Raw genomic sequence first — 18141 nt, forward strand, 5'->3', positions numbered from 1 at the left:
ACATAGGACCCTCTGCCCACACTGTCCCCTCCCTCCTGCTTTGGAGCTGCGGTCCTGGTTCCAGGCAGGGATCCCCAGGGAAGGGGCACAGGGTGATGGGCAGTTGTACACACCACCCTCGCCTCCACTGAGCCTTTTGCTTGTTGTGGGCCCGGTGATGGGTGCAACATGAGAGGGCCTGGGTTATTTAGCTCCAGGCATGTGGGCTCACTTCCCACAAAGGGACCTCCTTAGAGTCCCTCCACCCCCGATTTCTTCCCAGAAATTCCATCCTCTCACCAACGTCTCTCTCCATCAGTTTGATCTCAGTGGGTTTCAGATGACTGAGCTATTGGCACAGTGGTGACAAGGCGGTGACCTGCTCCTGAATCAAATGGCTGATTTTCAACCTCAATTTATATTTGAATTTGTTCATCCGGCGCACCGTTCGTGGGTTGAGCTTCTTGGCTCTTTCTTGCCTTACAGAACGCTTGAAGAAGGAAGAGAAGACGCGTCAGGAGCTGGAGAAGGCCAAGCGAAAACTGGATGGTGAGACCACCGACCTGCAGGACCAGATCGCGGAGCTCCAGGCTCAGATCGACGAGCTCAAGGTCCAGCTGGCCAAGAAGGAGGAGGAGCTGCAGGGCGCACTGGCCAGGTCTGCCTCTGGCTCGCCGGCCTCTGCCCTGAGCCGGCACCGCGGGGTTTGCTCTCTGCAGAGCCTCGTGTCTGGGGCTGGATGGGAACCTGGGGAGGCGGACATGGAGTTTCCTTGTTGTGGGTGTGACGGCGGAGCCTGGGACTTGTGTCCAGGCAGCAGGAAGCTCTCGTAAACCACCCTGGGTGTCCGGGCTCAGAATCAGCAGTCATGTCACAGGGTCCCTGGAACTTCATCCCAGAAGTTATTTTACCATATCAAACACAGGTTTTTTTTTAAAAAGGTGTTATTTGTTTATCTGATAGATAGCGAGAGAGCACGAGCAGGGGGAGGGAGGGGCAGGGGGAGAGGGAGAAGCTGACTCCCCGCAGAGCAGGACGCCCTTTGTAAGCCTGATTCCAGGACCCCGGGATCATGACCTGGGCTGAAGGCAGACATTAACCAACTGAGCCACCCAGGCGCCCCTCACAGCGTGTTCTAGAAGTTGAGAGGAAATCCCGTTTTAGAATGGAAATCGCATATAATAAATATATTTATAATCATCTGGCTACGTGGTCAGAGAACTTGGTGTTTAATTTATAATTTATTACAACTGAGTACATCTCGTAACAAATTTTTTCCCTGCTCTCCATCACAGTGGGACCTACTTTGTCCAGACCTTCTGCTTTCTCTCTCAGCGGTGAGAGCTAGAGTCTAGGACTACAGCGTCACCCCGGGGCCCCCTTCCCTCACCCCACATGTCCCAGGCCTGCCAGTCCAGAAGATCTGCCACCACTGAGAGGGGAGGAGGCTGCAGGAAGGAGGAAGGGACAGGAGGGGGGAGGTGGTGAGTCTCCACCTCCGGCTATGTCCTGAGAACGCAGGGGGATGCACCGTAGGCTGGACAGTTTGAAGGGATGGACTGTGTTCTCGTTCTAACATTTCACTGGAGAGGAAATGTTTTTCTCTTCTGACCATTAACAAGAGCTTGTCCTTCCTTTCAGTGGAGGACTGTAGCCCCTTGGAGAGGGGCCTGGGCTCTGCTGCTCCCGGGTCCAGGCCTTCGGGTCAGTGGCCCACGGGCCGGGGATGGGTAACTGGGTCTCCTCGTGGAGAGGTCCTCACTCGGGTGGGTTGGCCCGGACACTGTCCACCTGGGCACAGACTGACTGCTCCCCCTGCCTGGATGTTTCGACAGGGGTGACGATGAGACGCTCCATAAGAACAATGCCCTCAAGGTGGTGCGAGAGCTGCAAGCCCAAATCGCCGAGCTTCAGGAGGACTTTGAATCAGAGAAGGCTTCACGGAACAAGGCAGAGAAGCAGAAGAGGGACCTGAGTGAGGAGCTGGAGGCCCTGAAAACAGAGCTGGAGGACACCCTGGACACCACCGCGGCTCAGCAGGAACTTCGGTGAGTGGTGGGAGGCAGTGCTTCACCTGGTGTCCGGCAGATATGCCCCCCACCCCTCAGACCTTCCTTGAGGGGTGGGGGGTTTTCTTGCTGTCATCATTCGGAGTATTTCTCTTCCTCCTAGAGAGGGAACAAAATAGCCGTGGTCAGAAACAAACTGGCGTCCGTGTAGGGGTGAGGTGTGCAGGGTGAGAGGGTGGGGTGCAATCAGGAAAGCCCTGCTCAGGGAGAGACCCGCAGGAAAGACACGGGGCCGGCACACGAGGAGCTGGTGCAGACCTGCACACAGACCAGGCGTGAGACCTCGAGAGAGGATCAGAGGGGCGGGAGGCTCAGACACAGAATCAGGAGATGCAGGCGCGCCTGGGCACCTGCTGCAGCACCAGCTGGTGTGAACTGGGTGGGCAGGCAGCTGAGAACGGAGGTACGGGCTCACGCTCGCAAAATGGGCACCACGCAGAGTGCGCACAGGGCAGAGGCGTGTCCTGTGTAACAGGTGAGCCGATGGCCAGGCACAGGTGCACACCCAGGGGATTCATGCGCCCTGGCCTGAGCACACCAGCCCCCAGGAGGTCACAGGGGCCGGAGCCGCCAGCTGGGGAGCAGGCCGGGCAGAGGGGACCAGCGTGGCTCCTGCCCGCACACGGGTCTCGGGCTCCCGTGAGCTGCTGACTTGGAACCTCCTACCTCTCGGCCTCTTCCTGGCCGTCGGCTCCTGCCTCAGGCCTCAAGCAGCCAGGGGCATGAGGCCCCCCAGGCGCCTCAGCTGGTGGCTATGGCTGGCTGGTGCCCGTGCACACACACCTGCCAGGGCTCCTCCTGTGTGTCCTTGCGCTGAGGTGGTAGCTAAGGAAAGGCCTGGAATAAAACAAGGGGAATCCCTTAGCAAGACAGGTGGGGGCAGAAATAAGAAATGGCCTGGAGCCACCAGGAGGGAAGTGTGTTGTGGTGAAATCGGGGGGGCCTTCCCTGGACAAGGCTGTGCTCACCCGGAGGTGTGGCCAGACAGAGTGACCTCACTGGGTGTGCAGAGAAGGCTGCTAGGGGTGAGGCGGAGGTCAGACTGCGGGTGTTGGGGGAGTGATCAGAGGTAGGGAGCCCAACGGCAGGTCAGGGACTTGGCCCATGAGCACATGCACCTGCAGCAGCCTCACGGAGTCTGCTCCCCCGAGACAGCTGGGGCCTGTGTGCACCTGGCAGGCCTGCAGCTTCCAACCCCCCTGCAGCAGAGCAGCTCTGTGAGATGTCTGCTTTTCAAGATCTGGAAACCACTGAGTAGACCTTGAAATACCCATTCTCAGCTGGTCTCTTGGCCACAGTAGAAAAACCCTGGTTTTAATAAATGCTGTTCCATGAAGACTCCCGACTGCCTGAGGCTCTGGTGGGTTAGCGCTGACTCTAGCTAAGGACATCCCTGCCTCCCCACTGGTCCTCCTGGCACGGTGAACCCCAGGGCTCATGTGAAAGTGACATCCCCAGCACCCCCGACACCCTTCAGTGGACTCAGCCCGTAACTCTCCACAGGACTTGCCACGAGAGCCTCATAGCGGTTGGGTTCCTGAGCGTGGAGATGGGAAGGGAAGGGCCCCCAGGACTCGTGGTTTCGAGTCGGAGTTAGGAGCAAAACTCTTCACCTGAGAGACGGCTGCTGTTGCCGTCTAATCCTGGATGGTGCTGGTCATTCGCTGGGGTGAGCTCAGGTAACCAGACGGAGCGTGTCCGTCTGTCTGGGCTGGTGCTTGCATCTGGCGTCCACCCCCTCTGCCGATCCCTTCCTCTCGAGACCACCTCAGGGACGGGGCCTGACCAGCGCGTCTCCTGCCTCCAGGGAGCTGGTGGTGATCACTGCTGTCTAGCGCCTGTGAGCCAGAGCCAGCTGCCGCTGGGCCCCTCAGCACAGCAACCTCAGCCCCTGGGCCCCCCAACCTGCTGGAAAGGGAAGAGAGCGTGGCCACAGGCCCACACCCCGGTCACTGCCCCAGTTGCAGGTCTGGAGCCGTAGAGCAAGTTTGCCAGCTGGTTGTTTGGGATGGTCGTCAGGTCACAGCTGCTTCATCTCCTACAGCCCCGAGCAGTGGGGTCAGGGTGGGGGGCGGCCTGGCTGGTTTGGGCCTTAACTAAGCTGGTGTGCTCAGACAGGTCTGAGAAGTCTCTCCCAGTTAGCGAGACCACTGTGATCTTGCAGTTACCCCCACATATGTTACAGCAAATTATAAATTAGAAAGCCACATAAAGTCATTTAACACTAACATGATCCTCAGTCCCCACGCTGAGATGAGAGGAAATGTGAGTTCATCTCAGGACATTAGACTCCAGGGTCTTGCACCTGCCAGGCTGTCCCTCCAAACTCTGGAGACCTTCTAAGCCAGGAGTATGGCCTCTCCTCCTAGCCCTCAGCCCTCCCTCCTTCCGGGTAGAGTTTTGGGAGGGGGTTGATGAACCACAGGCACTCCCCAGGATGGCAAGAGTCCCCGCCTTTGTTGGAACGTGGTGTCCCCGCCCCCCCCCCCCCCCCCCCGCCCCTCGTGGGGCCTTCACACCCCTTAGCTTTTGAAGCCTCTTCAGGATCCATCTTTTCCGGTTTCATTGAGAGGTAGCTGGGGCCGTGGCGGGCGGTTTGGCCTCTCTCATGAAGTAGTACCTGGCCTGCCAGCAGCCAGACTGCCCAGAACATTCTGAAGGCCCACAGGGATGTCACACTGTCTGATCTGAGTCAGCCAGGGAATGGGAGCTGTGCTCGTTCTGGAAGGATTTATTGCAGAAACAACCCACGGCCTTCTGAAATGTAACATCAAACAACTATCAAAGGAATTAATGTGATACATTTTCTTGACGACAGTAACACCCCAGATTTCCTGACGGCTGTTGGGACCAGGCCTGCCACGCGCTTCCCACATGCAATGCTCAAAGTGGCCTCCGGAGGCCGGTGCCCCTGTGACCCCCGTGTCATGGATGGAGGAACCGATGTCGAGGGTTGTCAAGTGGATGGTGTCCACGTCTGTTGACTCTGGGGAAAACTGCTATCATGTTCAAAACAAAACACCACCTTAAAAATGTACTTTTGTTTCATTCAGTTAATTCTGAGTTGCTTTCTCTACAAATATGTTTGTCTAGCACGAAGCGTGAACAAGAAGTGGCAGAGCTGAAGAAGGCTCTGGAGGAGGAAACGAGGAGCCACGAGGCTCAAATCCAGGACATGAGACAGCGACACGCCACGGCCCTGGAGGAGCTGTCGGAGCAGCTGGAACAGGCAAAGAGGGTGAGTAGGGGAGGCCGCCGTGCCTCCGCATCCCGTGGGAAATCCACTAGCAGGTGCCCATCCGCCTGCTCAGTGCAATGAATTCTAAGGCTGATGGGGCCCCAGCTCTCGGGGGGCTGCCACCCAAACGCACATGGCCTACTGCGAAGAGCCATAGGCCCTTGGCTGTGCGTGTGTTTTCTAGTCACGGGGTGGTCCTGACACCGTCTGAAACGCCATGTCCCTCCCCGGGTGTCCCTCCAGCAGTGTCACCCCCAGTGACTGAGCTCTGAACCCTTCAGCAGCCTGAAGCCCCTGGCTCATGCTGCCAGCCAGTTCCCAGGTCCTGTTGGCCTTTCATGTGCCCCTTACCATCCCCTCCCCATACTGACGACATAGCATCTCGTCCACCCTCTGACTCCTGGGCAGACAGCTGTCTTGCTCATTATCCCCTGTCGTCCTATTCAAGCACTCCCCTCTCACCCTGCCTCCCCCTGCCTGCCCCGCCTGTGCACACGCCGCCTTTGGTTTCTGCACTCACGGCAGCAACAACGGCTGGACGTCTGCGTCCGTCACCGCGCTAAGTACTCGACATGCATTGGCTCCCTTAACTTTTATCCCAGCCTGGTGGGTTCAGAAACTAACAAAGGGTCACACAACCACTAAGTGACAGCAGAGGGAAGCCAGGAGGTCTGGCCCTAGAGCCCCCACAAATCCCCTGGCCTTGGAGGCCCACCCCCTGGTCCCCACAGCCAGCTGGCCTGATGTGATCACCCCCGCACTGGCATGTGTGCACTCGTGGAACACACCCGTGGTGGTCTCACTCCATCATCGAGACTCTCGGCTCCTCATTAAAAACAATTCTGTGAACTAACGGGATGTGTTTTACACCAAGTCCTAACATGAATGAAAGATTACACTTTGGGGGATCCCTGGGTGGCGCAGCGGTTTAGCACCTGCCTTTGGCCCAGGGCGCGATCCTGGAGACCCGGGATTGAATCCCACGTCAGGCTCCCGGTGCATGGAGCCTGCTTCTCCCTCTGCCTGTGTCTCTGCCTCTCTCTCTCTCTCTCTGTGTGACTATCATAAATAAATAAAAATTTAAAAAATCTTTAAAAAAAAAAAAAGATTACACTTTGGGTGGGATGCACCTTGAGTGTCGCCCCCACACTGCGCTGACCAGAATCAAGTCCGCAGTGCGGTGAGCCCCTAGATATCCAGATCTCATCCCCTAGGCAGCACATGCCGACGTGTTCCTGCCCTAGAAACTTCATGCTCGGGGAAGAGCTCAGGTTTTCAGTCAGACGTTGACAGCAGACCACGTATCAGGCTCGATCCCATGGATACAAAAAACAGCACCTTGTATGGAGTGTTCTAAAAATAGCAGCACATTTCTTTCCCTTTCTCCCCTAGTTCAAAGCGAATCTGGAGAAGAACAAGCAGGGCCTGGAGACTGACAACAAGGAGCTGGCGTGTGAGGTGAAGGTGCTGCAGCAGGTCAAGGCTGAGTCTGAGCACAAGAGGAAGAAGCTCGACGCCCAGGTGCAGGAGCTGCACGCCAAGGTCTCAGAAGGAGACAGGCTCAGGGTGGAGCTGGCCGAGAAGGCAAACAAGTTACAGGTAAGCCTGGGAACCCCAGGCCCGGGCTCTGTGCAGGCCCTTTGGGAGCACGTGCTTCTCCTGAACACCTGGCAGGTGCCAGCCACCACAAGCCCCCAGCATGAATTAACCTTAAATGTAATAAATCAATCCCACACTGGATGGGAGAGTATAGTTCTTGACTGGTTGTAGGCACAATTACAGCTTTTCTGTTAATCTAGTCAATAAGAGAACAGGAACAGTGAGCAAAAAAAAATTGCACCTAGTGTTGGGGAAGATTTGTGAAAATTGGATTGTTTATACACAGCTGGTTTAAGGGTAAATTACTACTACCCTTTCCTAGAGGACAGTTCAGCGATTTTTTGTTGCAAATCTTAAAAATATGAATACCCTGGGGCACCTGCCTGGCTCAGTCAGTGGAGCATGCGACTCTTGATCTCAGCACTGTGATTTCAAGCCCCATGTTGGGCAGGCAATGATCTAAAAATATGTGTGTGTGTGTTTCTGAGGACCATACAATCCCATAAATCCATGTCTAGAATTTATCCCAGGGAAATAAGGATGTACATACAGATCCAACTTCTAAGAATGTTCACTAAAGAAATATATGAAAAAAAAAAGAAGAAAAATATATGTAAAAGAACATAGAATTAACTGTAATGTCCTAGCATGTACTCGTGCAGCCAGTGGAAGGCAAGGAGCGATGTACGTTACGTGTTGCTGTGCTAAAAACAGGTTGCTGACCGTGACTGATACCCAGGACCAGCCGTGGTTTGGGGACTCACTCGGCGACTCCTGCTCACGGCTGTATTTCTGCCAGTGAAAGGACCCAAAGCAAATCCATAAAGGGGGAAAGGTGGGGGACCCTGAGGAAGCCTGGTGCGAGCTCCAGCCCTCCAGCAGGCAGGCCTACCCTGTGCCCCATTCCTCCAGCAGCAGCTGGGACAGTGTGCCTGGGAAGTGCCATCTCCCGGGGAAGCTCGAGGAAACTCTGCCCCGTGATTCGAGTGGGGGCCGCCCTGTAGGCCCCCCGGCCTGACACTCCAATACGTCAGGCTCCCAGAGGGAAGCAGGTGCTCAGGATAACACCGTGTTTACACAAGCCACTCCAGCACACTGAGCCACTCTATTTTAGGGAATGGTAGGCGCTTTCTGGAAGTCGTAAGTTCCCAGCCGCGAGCCATGGGCCAACGTCCCAAGCAGGCCTTTCTAAGGAGAACAGTCTCCAGCCGCCTCTGTTAACTCTTTCCTGCACATGCGTGCCCCGAGATAACGTGTGAGGTCATGCATGCGCTCTCGCCTATCCAGAAAGGTGTTTTCGAGAGAGATGTTCAACAGTGTTACAAACCATCGTCATATGTTACCATGTATGGGGCGGGGAGGCCATGGTGCCCCAGGCACACGCCCTTCAATCCTCACATCATCCCCCAGGGTGAGTCTGGAAGGGTCAAGGAAGCTGAGGAGCACGCCACCCTCTGGCGACTCCCCAAGCGGTTCACAGAACCAGAGCTGAAGGCTGGAGGTCTCGGTTGAGTCCAGAGCCCTTTACCACCATGTTGCTGCCAAGCCTGTGGACACCTGGGCTCTCCAAAGGATGTCGTTAAAATGAGCAGAAACAGAAATGTCATTGGCTTGAATCACGTGTGTAGATATGTCCTCCGTGCACCTCCCCTTTGCTGATATGACCAGAGGACAACCCAGAGTGAGGGGTGCCCCCCCGCCCCGTCTGTGCCAAGCACCTCCCCTTCTCCCCAGTCCTGACAGCGCTCACAAAGATTACAGAAGGTCGTATGCTATGGGGATTGGGGGCGGAGAGGATTTTTACCACATTACTCATGAAATCTGACCATTAGAAATAGCTAAATATTCACAAAAATGCACATCACCAGATTCTTAAGCTTACAAAGTACTTTAGACTAAGTACTGGGAGTTAAACTTTGACTCTAATCAAGTTTTCAAGTTGTATAAGAAAGTGACTGCACCGGCCCCCCCAACACAGGGTTCATGCGTCTTAGTGTGAAAAAGGACCAAAATGCAACACCTGCTCATCTTAGAGCCTCTTCACGCAGCAAGGCAACCACTGGGAGGGTTTAGTGTACTTTCTGTCTCTTCGTGATAAAACAGCAAGATGCTAACCGGGGTTAGAACACATTCCATCCATGTGTGGGCTCTGCCACTGGAACTCTTCCCCCCGCCCTGCCCTGCCCCGCCCCGGTCCTTTCCACAGAGACTCAGAGGTTGTCCCTCGGCGGCTGGTGCCGTGCCTGCCGCCTTGGGTGCGGCTGGGGGCAGCAGGCCCCTCAGTGATGGAAGTCCTCCTTGATGGGGTTTGGCAGCTGCGGGATCGCCCCTCCTCCCTCGATCCTGCTCTGTTCGTGTGCGTGTAAGAGCAGTGGTTCTGGACCCTTTCTATGTGCTTACTCATGAATTGAATCTTTTACTCCTCACAGAATGAACTGGACAATGTCTCAAGTCTTCTGGAAGAAGCAGAGAAGAAGGGCATTAAGTTTGCTAAGGACGCAGCTAGTCTTGAGTCTCAACTACAGGACACTCAGGTATCCCGGGCGGAGTAAGGGCCCTGATACCAGCCACAGCGGTTCTCTAATCAGTGAGCTAGTCCCCCAGTGCCTTTCTTGTCATCTCCAACTTTGATGCTGTACTTCTATGTGGAACCGTCTTGTGCTATAACCAGCCTTGATATGCAGGAAATCTCTGAAGCTCCTACCTGGACGCGGAGCCCTCGGTCCTCGTCTGGCAGGCGTGTGGGCGGCCTGGGTGGTGGCTCTGGCTGGCCTTGCCTGGGGTATGGTTCACTGAGCGTGGTCCTACTGCACGCACAAGTACTGCTGCCCACTTAAATAAGACTATTTTGTTGTGGTTGAAATCTGACTACCCCGACTGAACAAAGAGTCCCTTTCGTAAAAGGACAGGTTGAAGCTTGCTAAGTCATACTGTTAAATCTCATACTGACACATTCACTGAGGAATGATTGTCTTTAAGTCTGAGAGAAGTTAGCATAGTTACTGATACAAAAATAATGTAGCACCTAGAGTCTGACATCTTATTTTTATTACATTTTCTAATTTGATATGAACGTTTATTTGCTATGTGCTGGGGACGTGGGGGTCAGAAATCTCAGACAAACAAGTCCCGTGTCACTGGGGCTTAGGCTGTGACAAGGCACATCCTGGACCACACAGAAAGCCCCGTGTGCGCTTTTGGAAACTTTCAAGTCTGAAAGTCATGGGAACAATACGTTCGCATTGACATATTAGAAAAATGAGCCTGGCACAAAGCATAAAGGACAGACGATTGAGGGGTGTCCCGAATCTAGAGGAGACCATGGTGAGAAATGCCAAGTGTCTGAACTCTGAGGGGCAGGGGTGGAGAGAAAGGTTTGCCCGGAGCTCAGAGATGCAGGTAGCGTGGATGGGGTCGCCGTTGCGACCAGGTCAGAGTGGTATTTCTGTTCAGGGCGTTTATAAAATGATCCTGTGTGGTTTTGAATCCTTTCTGTCTCTTCACATCCCTGGGTATTTCTGGGACATTGAGGCTCTCTGGTTTTTGTGACATGAATTTTTTTTTTAAATAGAGGTGTTAAAATAAATAGGTGATAGATAGATAGATAGATAGATAGATAGATAGATAGATAGATAGATAGTTTCTGTTTTGGTGACTAATGTAACCTCAGTGTTGGCCTCTTGTGACAACAAACAGGAGCTCCTTCAGGAGGAGACCCGCCAGAAGCTGAACCTGAGCAGCCGCATCCGGCAGCTGGAGGAGGAGAAGAACAGTCTCCAGGAGCAGCAGGAGGAGGAGGAGGAGGCCAGGAAAAACCTGGAAAAGCAGGTGTTGGTGCTGCAGTCCCAGGTACGTGTGTCCCCCTGGGAGGCCGCGGCGGCCTAGATGTGCGTCTCTAGCGGCTGAGGTTCCACATTGTCTCCTCCACTGGGGACAGTTAACCAGGTTGTCCTAAATTAAGCACATTAAGGGGTTTTTCCCTTGAACCAGCCAAATGCTGATACTACACCAGTCATGGCATTGGAAGTGTCCAAAATAAAGTCCTAGGACGGCGTCCACTGTTTAAACCACTCATCCCCTTCTAGATCATTAGCTAAGAAATTCAGTTACAGTCAAAGAGTCATTGACTCAAAACCCCACAGTGGTGATTTGCAGTTCTTTTCACAAAATACCGAAAACTCGTTTTCTCTTTCTCCCTTGCCTGTAAAAATCAACGGGGTTGTTGAATGTGCATCTCTCCTCACGGAAAACCTAGCTCGCCGATACCAAGAAGAAGGTAGATGATGACTTAGGAACTATCGAGAGCTTAGAAGAAGCCAGAAAGAAGCTTCTGAAAGACGTGGAGGCCCTGGGCCAGCGCCTGGAAGAGAAGGCTCTGGCCTATGACAAGCTGGAGAAGACCAAGAACCGCCTGCAGCAGGAGCTCGACGACCTGACGGTGGACCTAGATCACCAGCGCCAGATCGCCTCCAACTTGGAGAAGAAGCAGAAGAAGTTTGACCAGGTGGGTCCTCTGCGTCCATGTCCAGGCTCCATGGCCAGCGCCACATGTGGTCTCCTCCTGGCAGAGCTCTCCCTTTGGTTCTTTTGGTTTAAGATAATCTTATTCAGGGGGGCCCCTAGGGGGCTCAGTCGGGGAAGTGTCTGCCTATGGCTCAGGTCATGATCCCAGGATCAAGCCCCACATTGGGCTCCCTGCTCTTCAGGGAGTCTGCTTCTGCCTCTGCCCCAACCCTTACTTGTTCTCTGTCTCTCTAAAATAAATAAATAACATAATCTTATTCAGAAGCTGCACATATTTATAGAAAGTTGGAAAAGGAGAAAAGCAAAGAGAACTAAGAGCCCGCCCCTAATCTGACGGTACTGTGCTCAGCGATAAGTCAGACACAGGGTGAGGCAGAAGGGGTTCTCGTGCCTTTTAGAGCGTTCCTGACATTTCCCAATGCCATCCCCATAGCTGCTGGCAGAGGAGAAGAACATCTCCGCCCGCTATGCAGAAGAGCGAGACCGCGCAGAGGCAGAGGCCAGGGAGAAGGAAACCAAAGCCCTGTCCCTGGCCCGAGCCCTCGAGGAGGCCCTGGAGACCAAGGAAGAGTTTGAGAGACAGAACAAGCAGCTGCGGGCAGACATGGAGGACCTGATAAGCTCTAAGGATGACGTGGGGAAGAACGTGAGTGTCCCCAGGGACCGGTCCTCAGAAGGGGCACAGGGGGGCCTCACCCAGCAGCGGAGCGGCCTGGGAGGACCCGGGCCTGTGCATAAGGACGGGAGTGCCATCTTCTGGGATGTGTGGCGTGTTCTGGGTTCTCAGTGCCAAAGCCAGATTGGAGTTCTTGTTTGTTCTTGTCACATCCTGGGCCCACCCTGCCCTACCCTGCGCCCTGGCAGGGGAGGTGGAAGCAAGGATGTCACATCAGTTACCAGCACGAGTACCAGGGATCCCTCAGATCGAGGGCAGTGGGCACCTGGGGAGGAGCCTGTGGCACCAGCTTTCTCCCAGACCTCCATCTTCCCCGAAGGCTTCAGATGTTTTGGGGACTCATTCAGGGTCTGAAGGTTTCTGTGATACCGCCCTCCCCCTGGGACACATGCCACAAGAGCTGTGATCACTTCTCTGTGCCCCACGTCCCTCCCTTAGGTGTTGAGGATGGCCAGGCCAGGCCAGGCCTCGGCTCAGAAACAGGTTTGGGGCTCGGCTCTTCACCCAGTTTCCATTCTCGGCAGGAGAAGCCACTTTACCTCTCGAGCCAGGTTTGCTCATCTGCCGGCTGGACGTTATACTCCCCCTATTTCACAACACTATGGCACATGTGCTTTGAAAACATCAAGTCTCCTTTTCATGGGATGTGGGCTCTCTGGCCACGTCCTAAAGGGGGAAGACCATCCTAACTTCCCGTTGGGTCTCCTGCAGCCCAGGGGATCAGCCCCCTGGACAGGAGGCCACCTACAGCAGAAATGGCTGTGACTACACAGTAAAACATAGAGGAAGAACTCCACAGTTGCTTTCATTGTTTTGGGATTTGTTTTTTTTTTGTTTGTTTTTTTTTAATCAAGCAAGCTCTCTGCCCAACATAAGGCTTGAACTCACAACCCTGAGGTCAAGAGCCAGCCAGGTGCTCTGTTGTTTTCTTTTTCCCTTAGTCATTCACTAGACTAATCAACAGTCACACATTAATTCCACAGACATTTCTTTTGAGAAGCACCAGACCCTGAGGAGACCTGCTGGGCTGCCTCATGCCAGGCGTCTGTCCCGCTGCCGCATGAGAACTGGCGGAGCCACGAACCCCCAAGGGGAAGCATAGCACCTGCACCTGCTACCTCCAGGGTGTCTCTGGGGTGGATGAGAGGGGACGTGGGGTGGAAGCGGTAGATGGAGGTTGGTGATGAGGATCTTTGTCCAGAGAAAGCCTGGGCCTGTGTTACCTGTATGCTGCTTCACGGGCCTACACCTTAATATGTAAAAGCTTCCACGTGCATTTTTGGTATGAGCCATCTTGCCCAGAGCAAGACGGGACATACCGTAGCACCTTTCACACACTGACAGCAGGCAGGTGGCCATTCTGCAGACCAGCACCTCTGACATTGCACTCCTCTCATTGTTCTTTGGCTCCCAGAGCTCACTGGGCCTCAGGGTCACTGGAGAATTGCTCTTGATTACAGAGCACGTCAGTAAAGAGCTCCCTACTGTTCTCTAATGGCTTACTCCAAAATGAGGAGGAGCGGAGGCTGGAGCAGGATAGGGAAGGACCGTGATGTGTGGGGAAGCTGGCCTGGGAGGGACCAGAGCGGCCTTCGTGCCGCGTGGGGGCTTCTAACCGAAGACAACATAGATGGCTGTCCTAGTCCTTGTCTATGGCTCTGCCAGGGTCATCTCTTCCCTGCTGTGTCCCATGGTCCAGGTGCACGAGCTTGAAAAATCGAAGCGGGCCCTGGAGCAACAGGTGGAGGAAATGAGGACACAGCTGGAAGAGCTGGAGGATGAGCTTCAGGCCACAGAAGACGCCAAGCTTCGCCTGGAAGTCAATATGCAGGCCATGAAGGCCCAGTTTGAGAGGGACTTACAAACCAGGGACGAGCAGAATGAAGAGAAGAAGCGGCTCCTGGTTAAGCAGGTAGGTGGGAGGAAGCATGGTCTTGGGAATGGGAACATGTTTGTTCTCGAAGTCTGGCTGTGGGTCAATGTCTTGTCCATTCATGTCAGAACATGTTAGCAGAAGTAAAACTAATTTAGTCAATCATTTGATTATTCTTTAAAATTTAGCTTACTTGTTCTTGATTTCCTGTTTCCCAAACACCACCAGTGATACTTACAAGCCAGAATGTTTACCGTTTATTCCATACTCCTCAGTGGGATCCCCAGAGGATACATAGTACAGTTCCAATTCTTCGTTGCAAACATGTGGGTAAAGCAGAGAAGCCATACACACCTGATGAGGGGACTCTGCTTTTCTGAAGGTGACATCACATGTCCTCATGAAATCACTTTGAAAAGGAAAAAAAGCCAGATGATTCTTTTTTTTTTTTTTTTTTTTTTGGTTTTAAAAATGTTGCTGGGCACTTACAATTTTGTATACTTTTCTGAATGTAGGTCTAATTTCTAAGTTCACTTTTAAAAACAAATTATGGATATTTTGGCAGTCCTTTGGAGTTCGTGGTATCAAATCTTGGATCTGGGATAGATTTGTTGTTTTCATTGTACTGATATTTAATATATTAGCCATTTATTGCTCGATAACTAATTACCTCAGACTTAGTGACTTAGAGCAGAACTCACTTAACTCCCAGTTTCTGTGGGTCCAGAATTCTGAATTGACGTGGCAGGGTGCATTGTCTGAAGGCCTGACTTGGCCCAGAGGCCCGGCGTCCAGGCTGGCTGCCCACCCCCACCCCCCCACCGGGGTCCTGGCCTGAGACCCCAGCTCCCTGCCACACGGGCCTCTCCACAGACCACCTGAGTGCCCCTGCAGGAAACCACCCCGAGAAAATATCTCCCGGTGACCATGAAGGAGGGCACATGATATGATGAGCACTGGGTGTGATCTAAGACTAATGATTCACTGACCTACCTCCAAAACCAATAATACGTTATATGTTAACTAAATTCAAATAAAACTTTTTAAAAATACGAAGAAAGAAAAACAAAGAAAATGAAAATGTCTCCGAGCTTTCACCTGTGTGGTGTCACCTTGTCTGTGACCTTGAAACCAAGGACTCTGCCTTCCCATATGCCCTCATGAGTAGGCTGTGGGAACAGTGCATATGAGGCGCCACTGTTTAAAGACCTCCCTGAACACAGTTCAGCTGTTATTATTATTCCACTAATAATACATACTTGGCAGTAGGGAGCCCCCCACAGTAACCCTCTGTAGTGACAGGCTGCCTGGCCCCATGAGGGGACACCTGGGTCCCAGCAGGCCTAACCCGATGCCATCCACCAGGTGCGGGAGCTGGAGGCAGAGCTGGAAGATGAGCGGAAGCAGCGGGCGCTAGCGGTCGCTTCTAAAAAGAAACTGGAAATAGACCTGAAGGACCTTGAAGCCCAGATTGAGGCTGCGAACAAAGCGAGGGACGAAGTGATCAAGCAGCTTCGCAAGCTTCAGGTATGTGTGGCCGCGTCCTTGAGGGTGTCCCGTGGCCCTGTGGGGACCAAGCCTGTGACCTGGGCCGTGGCTTGGGACAGAGGCTGGAAGGACCACAGTGCATCTGCCGTGTCTGCAGGATGTGTGTGGCCCCACCTAGCAGGTCCTGGACAGAGCAGGGGGTCACAGAGCATCCACGGGGGGGGGGGGGGGGGTCATGCTTTCAGGGCTCCAAACAGCCCCCGGTGACAATGTGGAGCCACCCAGGAGGAAGGTGGCATTGGCCATGAGCTTCAGTCCTCTTCCCAGTCTGATTTCATCGGCACTTCTGCTACTTGAATGCTGTGCCAGCTGTCACTATCATGATGTCAAGGTGATTTCTAGGATAACTCCCAGTTCCTGGCAGGATGTCATGGGCCCTCTCTCGTAAAAAGGCACAGCTTCTCTGGGGGGACACTGGTCATTTGTGACAAACGCTTTAGAAGACATCCATTTCTCTGACCGTGGTGATTCCACATCTTAAGAATGTGTTCTAGCAAAATACAGAGATGAGAAGTATTTTTATACAAAGATCAGAGCTGAAATGTATTTGACCACCAGGCATTTCGATGCTGGGGAGAAGGACGCGGCAATAGAGCCTGAGTGAGGAAGCAGCGTAGGGCAGCTTTGCTCACGCCCACACACGTGTATATGTTCATGTGCAGCCGGCCAGAGAGACATGCTTATTAGGAGAACCTTTAAAAGGAAAAGTCAACTCTGGATAATGGGTTCAGGAGTAATTTATTTGCTTCCTTCACTTTTTAAAAAAGCTTAAGTACAAAGCTTTTATTTGGATGAGATAATTACAAAGGTTATGAAGCACGTGGTAGAGAACATCAGTTAGGCTGTATTTACGTCACGGCTTTAGGGAGATGTAATTCACACGCCGTGCGACTTACCTATTTAAAGTATTTTGAGTATATTTTAGTATATTCACAGGACTGTACAGACTCACCACTAAGTTTGGACATTCTGACTCCCTTGAAAAGAAACCCTGTGCCATTAGCTGTCCCCCCCACCATGGTCTGCTGCGTCCAGCGCTGATCAACCACAAATCCACTTTGTCGCTCTAGATTTGCCTGAGCTGGACATCCATATAAATGGAATCCTAGCAAACGTGGCTTTGCGGACTGGCTGCTTTGCCTCCGTGTGCTGTAGCCTGAATGAGTGCTTTGTTCCTTTTTATTACTGAAGAATATTCCATTGTATGGATGCACCACATTTCCATGCATCAGCTGTGGCCATTTGGGTTGGCTTTTCAGCTACTAAGAATACTGCTGCTGTGAGCATTCATGAACATTTGTGTGGACACGTGCTTTCAATCCTCGGGTATGCCCGTACCTACGAGTGGAGGTGCTGGGTTATATGGTGATTCTGTTTAACCTTGAGGAACGGCCAGACCTTTCCACGGCGACTGTCCCGTTTTAGTATGAGGACTCCAGTGTTAGTATGAGGACTCCAGTGTCGCTACATCCTCACCAGTATTTGTTCTTGCCCATCTTTTATAGTCATCCCAGTGGGCGTGAAGTGGTATTTCATTGTAGTTTTAATTTGCGTTTCCCTAAGGACTGATGACAAACATCTTTTCAAGTGCTTCTGCCCATTATCTTATTTGGGAAAAATATCTTTCAACCCTCTGCTCGTCTCAATTGATTTCTTTAATAAACAGAGTTGTGATGTATCTGTATGTATTCTGGATGCTTCTTGTGAAATTGAATGGTCTTGGCATTCCTGTCAAAAATCTACTGACATAGACTTAGGTGTTTATTTCTGGACTCCGTTCTATTCCATTGATCTGTGTGTCTTTCCTTAGACCAGAATCACAGTCTTGATTGCTGTGGCTCTGTAAGTTTTGAAATTGGGAAATGTGACGTCTCTAGCTTTATTCTTTTTTCAAGATTGTTTAGCTGTTCCTTATAATTCCATATGAAAATTAGGATCAACTTGTCAATTTCTGTAATGAGAGGGAAAGGAAGCCAGCTTGAATGTTGATAATGTGTTGACTTAGGTGGACCTATTTGGAAAGGACCACCATCTTAACAGTATTGTCCTCCAGGGCATGAACATAATGATCCTTCCAGTTATTTAGTGGTTCTTTTTTCAGTGATATTTTGTATCTTTGGTGTGCAAGTCAGATACTACTTTAACTAAATTTATACCTAAATATTTTACTGGTTTTGATGCTTATCATGGTGGGTGACTGCTTTCCTAATTTTTGGAATGTTTGCAGTGTATGGAAATACAATTGATTTTTGTATACTGATCTTGTATCTTATAACCTTGCTGGATTCCTTAGGATGTTCAGTATACCAGATCATATTATCAGCAAATCAAGCTGGTTATTTTTGCCTAAAGCCTTTCTAATCTGGATGTCTTTTTTTGGTTCTTGTCTTGATGTAATTACTTTGACAAGACTCTCCACAATAGTGTTAAACAAAAGTGGCAAAGTCAGACATTCCTGCTTCGTTGTTGATCTTAGGAGGAAAGCATTCAGTCTTTGAACCACTAAGTATGATATTAGCTAGGGTTTGTTTTTTCAAGATTGTATTTATTTATGAGAGAGAGAGAGGCAGAGGGAGAAGCAGGCTCCATGCAGGGAGCCCGACATGGGACTCAATCCCAGGTCTCCGGGATCGGG

General features: G+C 52.1%; 1 protein-coding gene across 4 annotated transcripts in view; it reads left to right on the forward strand.

Annotated features, from left to right (window-relative positions):
• Positions 1-18141, forward strand: part of MYH10 (myosin heavy chain 10) — a 121698-nt gene that overhangs the window by 93242 nt on the left and 10315 nt on the right. For all 4 annotated transcript variants that reach the window (XM_055305128.1, XM_055305129.1, XM_055305130.1 and 1 more), the window contains exons 25-34: positions 466-637; positions 1815-2027; positions 5142-5286; positions 6679-6885; positions 9315-9419; positions 10582-10734; positions 11141-11389; positions 11843-12055; positions 13785-13997; positions 15324-15485. In XM_055305128.1, coding sequence (XP_055161103.1) covers positions 466-637; positions 1815-2027; positions 5142-5286; positions 6679-6885; positions 9315-9419; positions 10582-10734; positions 11141-11389; positions 11843-12055; positions 13785-13997; positions 15324-15485 — 1832 coding nt within the window. The remainder of the gene's footprint in view (positions 1-465; positions 638-1814; positions 2028-5141; positions 5287-6678; positions 6886-9314; positions 9420-10581; positions 10735-11140; positions 11390-11842; positions 12056-13784; positions 13998-15323; positions 15486-18141) is intronic.

This window comes from Nyctereutes procyonoides, unplaced genomic scaffold (assembly GCF_905146905.1).
Source record: "Nyctereutes procyonoides isolate TBG_1078 unplaced genomic scaffold, NYPRO_anot_genome, whole genome shotgun sequence".
In the NCBI taxonomy this organism is placed as follows: domain Eukaryota; kingdom Metazoa; phylum Chordata; class Mammalia; order Carnivora; family Canidae; genus Nyctereutes; species Nyctereutes procyonoides.